Source organism: Morone saxatilis, unplaced genomic scaffold, assembly GCF_004916995.1.
Source record: "Morone saxatilis isolate NCDOM2014 unplaced genomic scaffold, NCSU_SB_2.0 Contig20, whole genome shotgun sequence".
NCBI lineage: Eukaryota > Metazoa > Chordata > Actinopteri > Moronidae > Morone > Morone saxatilis.
In genome coordinates this window covers 16,570,758-16,574,878 of record NW_023339763.1, presented here as the reverse complement: position 1 = coordinate 16,574,878, position 4,121 = coordinate 16,570,758, and the positions used below count along the sequence as shown (strand labels likewise).

Sequence of the window (4,121 nt, the reverse complement as noted above, 5' to 3'; positions counted from 1 at the left end):
GTGTATATTGTGCTTTAAAACTTAAACTGCAACACAGGCTTTTTATAGCTTAATAAATGTACTGCAAAATGGTGCATAGCATTATATCTGCAACTAACAGTTATTAATATATTTTGTGTCAATCACTGGATCTACTAACTGTTTTAGCTCTGCCTACCTTAATATAATTAACATGAAACTCACTAGAATTAGAACAATTCTCTGTGTACTTCACATGAATCAATCATGAAAAAGAATATTTAATCACAAAAAATGTTTTACCTGCTGTATGTCTAGTGACAGACTGGCTCATTTTATGGATTCTTATATCTTGTTAGGAAACTGTATTGCACACAATGATATAACACAAATGAAGCATGTGAACTTCTGATGTAACATTTTGTTTGCGTGACTTTATTCCACCACCGCATTTCAACTGTATGTTGATCTGTAGTTAATGCTGTTTTTGTGTTTTCCCTCAGCTACGCCGTGTCAGACAACACTTACCGGGCCATGCGGACTGAGAGGAAGGACCAGTGTATTCTCATATCGGGCGAGAGTGGAGCAGGTAAAACAGAGGCCTCTAAGAAGATCCTCCTCTACTACGCAGTCACCTGCCCCACTAATGATCACATGGCTACCCTTGGTGACCGCCTTCTGCAGTCTAACCCTGTTCTGGAGGTACAGCCACTATCAGACTGATTTGTCTTTCACAATATAAGATATTATGTCTTTTATCTGAGAAATCTGAATTACCTTTGTTGTTTATAAATACTTATAAATAAACTGTTGCTTTTTCCTGGTGGATTTTGTTATTCCATTGTTGCTCTTGATTTCACTTCCTCCCTCCAATTTCCTGGCTCTTTTGCTTTGCGCAGGCATTTGGCAATGCCAAAACACTGAGGAATGACAACTCCAGCCGCTTTGGAAAATACATGGATGTCCAGTTTGACTTTAGGGTAAACACTCTCACTCTATAGAAATCATATGTGCTTACATCATACTGATAACTGTAGTTAGTGTCAGTTGATGACGCTCAAACATTTAAACCTGCTTTTAACAGTCGCTATCTGCTCCCATCTTTTTCTGTAACTTCTCCTAGGGGGCACCAGTGGGCGGTCACATCCTGAACTACCTGCTGGAGAAATCCCGTGTAGTACACCAGAACCATGGTGAAAGGAACTTCCACATCTTCTATCAGCTTCTGGATGGAGGGGATGACAACCTGCTTAACACACTGGCTCTGGAAAGAAATCCTCAGAACTACCACTATCTGGTCAAGGTGTGTATGTGGTGCAGACGTTTGATGAATTACTTGTTTTCAAACCGAGGTCTATGCAATTATACCACCAGCTGCAATGTAATATTGAATTGTCTTGTTCAGGGCAACTGTCCCAGACTCAGCTCTGTCAGTGACAAGAATAATTGGAAAGTTGTGATGAAGGCCCTGCCTATAATTGGCTTCACCGAGGAAGAAGTGCAGGTCGGTAACAATCACAGCATTGAATGACTGTAATGAATGCAGGTGACAAACTGTTTTGTTTGTCACTCTTGTTCTCTGGTTTACCACATTTGCCACATTAAAGTGGAACACTTTAAATGGTAGAGTCATAGGAATGGATCCAAGACACGCTTTTACTTTTTTAATTATATAGGGAATATTGTTTTTTTACATTGGCCAAACACCACATTTCTTATTATCATGAACACATTCAGAACAACTCTATAACTCTCTATGAATAAAATAGTGATAGTGATAGTTTTAGTAGCAATTTTTAATGTAATTTTTACTTCTTCTCAAGCATTTGTGGTGACCATTTTGAAAACTTATTCACTTACAAAGCAGAATTTCTCTGGCTCTGACTGTATTTTAATGATCATATTCTCAGTGTCTGTCACGACATTCATTTAGTTATTAAAACAGATGTTCTATGAGGTTGTTGTTAACGTTTCTTCCTGTGTCTGACCTCAGAAATTGCTGAATATCATCGGCAGTGTTCTCCACCTGGGAAACACTCAGTTTGGGGAAGGGGAGGAAGGAGAAACTTATATCACCACTGAGACTCAGATAAACAATCTTGCGAAGGTCAGACCAGTCCCACTGCTATTATTTGATGTTCAAATATGCACAAAATCTCCCAAAAAGGCATCACTCAGAACAGATGTGTTGTTGTTTTCCAGCTGTTGGGTGTTGATGGCTCGGCCCTCAGGGAGGCACTCACTCACAAGAAACTCACTGCCAAAGGAGAGGAGGTGACGTTTTCGTCCTCGTCCCTCATGTTTTCAGCTGTTTGGCGTGTATTGTACGATTTAAAAATGTTTTCATCGTACTTGCTTTTGCACTTTACAGATGATCAGCCCACTAAATTTTGAGCAGGCAGTGTCTGCCCGTGATGCCTTAGCCAAGGTCGTGTATGGTCGGACCTTCACTTGGTTGGTGGAGAAGATCAATCAGTCCCTGGCTCTGAAGGTGCAGTAACACTTCTAATAATATCTCAAAAACAACAGTGGGAATTTCAGCATCATGTTGTGGGGCAGTTGCAGTGTTGTACCACTGATTGCAGGCTGTGTACTTTATGTGTCTCACAGGATGAACTCTACCAGAGCAGTAAGGGCTCCTCCGTTATAGGGCTTTTAGATATATATGGCTTTGAGGTCCTACAGCACAACAGGTATGAGTTTGAGTTATAGTAATTAGTTAATTAATTATAAATAGTTTGTCAGTAGTTATCTCTAATGCACATGGCTTTTCGCACATAACTCTAGCATGCACTAGATCTAATTTTCCTTATATTTCTGCCTGCAGTTTTGAGCAGTTTTGCATCAACTACTGCAATGAGAAGCTCCAGCAGCTGTTTATTGAGCTCACTCTGAGATCTGAGCAGGAGGAGTATGAGACAGAGGGAATTGCAGTAAGTCCTTTGTTGTTTTAATAGTCAAAACAAGTAAGTTTGATGTATTTATTAATTAGATTTTCATGCTAACAAAAAGGTTTCGCTCTAATTTCAGTGGGAGACAGTGCAGTACTTTGACAACAAGATCATTTGTGACCTGATAGAGGAAAAGCACAAAGGCATCATCTCCATTCTGGTGCACACAACAACTCTTATGTTTGTCTCTGTATACGGTGTTGTCTTACCTTCTGTCACCGCAAGTTAAATAGTGTGACTGTTTTTTCCAGGATGAGGAGTGTCTGAGACCTGGAGAGACCTGCGATGTGTCCTTTTTAGAGAAATTGGAAGACACACTGGGTGGCCATCCCCATTTTGTCACGTAAGCATCACCTCATATAATTTTTACACACAGTACAAAGACTCTTGTAGGTACAGCTTCTTATATCAGCAAGTTTGTGTATAAGGGCTGTCACTCTTAACAAACAAATGTGCCACATATAAAACTTGCTATTTTATCGGTGATGACATTTTTACAAATTAAACAACGTAACCTTTTAGCTTATCAATAGGGCATGCCATAGGTCAAGCTGATAGTGGAGCTCCCTCTGCTGGATCACAAGGCAAAATACTTCAAATGGTCTGTTTTAAAATAAACAGGAATTTGAAAATTAACCAGTTATGAACACATTTTTTTAATTTTGAGTAAAAAGTGACTACTTTGAATGTCTTTCAGGCACAAGTTGGCAAATGGAAAAACCCGAAGGGTGATGAGTAGGGAGGAGTTCAGGCTGCTGCATTATGCTGGAGAGGTCAACTACAATGTCAATGGTAAGATGTAATCTATCACAAGATAAATCAGTTGACTCTTTTTATTCATGCATTCATTCCCTTGACGCAACATTTGTTTCAGAGTGTGTCTCATAACCAGCTGATGCAGTGCATTTGTTTGTCTCTTTTAGGTTTCCTCGACAAGAACAATGATTCGCTGAACAGGAACCTGAAAGAGGTGAGCATAATGAAAACAAGGCAGAGCCTCACCACAACCTTTAAAAACCTCTGTGTGTCTCTTGTCATTTCTTGAGTGAAGAGGAAGAGGGACATGTTGACATGTGGTTGTGTGGTGTGTGTGTTCAGGTCATGTGCCAGTCAGAAAACCAGATCCTAAGGCACTGCTTCCGCAGAGAGGAAGTGATAGACCAGAAACGCCCAGAAATGGTGAGAATACCCCCCTATCTCTCTCTCTCTCTC

The 4,121-nt window shown here is 40.1% G+C and overlaps 1 protein-coding gene across 2 annotated transcripts in view; it reads left to right on the top strand.

Moving 5' to 3' along the window:
* Positions 1–4,121, top strand: part of myo1ca (myosin Ic, paralog a) — a 16,114-nt gene that overhangs the window by 3,692 nt on the left and 8,301 nt on the right. For both annotated transcript variants that reach the window (XM_035666075.1, XM_035666076.1), the window contains 14 exons: positions 462–660; positions 858–938; positions 1,082–1,261; positions 1,364–1,462; positions 1,952–2,065; positions 2,161–2,232; positions 2,330–2,449; positions 2,569–2,651; positions 2,786–2,891; positions 2,989–3,069; positions 3,161–3,252; positions 3,607–3,701; positions 3,833–3,879; positions 4,008–4,088. In XM_035666075.1, the coding sequence (XP_035521968.1) occupies positions 462–660; positions 858–938; positions 1,082–1,261; positions 1,364–1,462; positions 1,952–2,065; positions 2,161–2,232; positions 2,330–2,449; positions 2,569–2,651; positions 2,786–2,891; positions 2,989–3,069; positions 3,161–3,252; positions 3,607–3,701; positions 3,833–3,879; positions 4,008–4,088 (1,450 nt within the window). The remainder of the gene's footprint in view (positions 1–461; positions 661–857; positions 939–1,081; positions 1,262–1,363; positions 1,463–1,951; positions 2,066–2,160; positions 2,233–2,329; positions 2,450–2,568; positions 2,652–2,785; positions 2,892–2,988; positions 3,070–3,160; positions 3,253–3,606; positions 3,702–3,832; positions 3,880–4,007; positions 4,089–4,121) is intronic.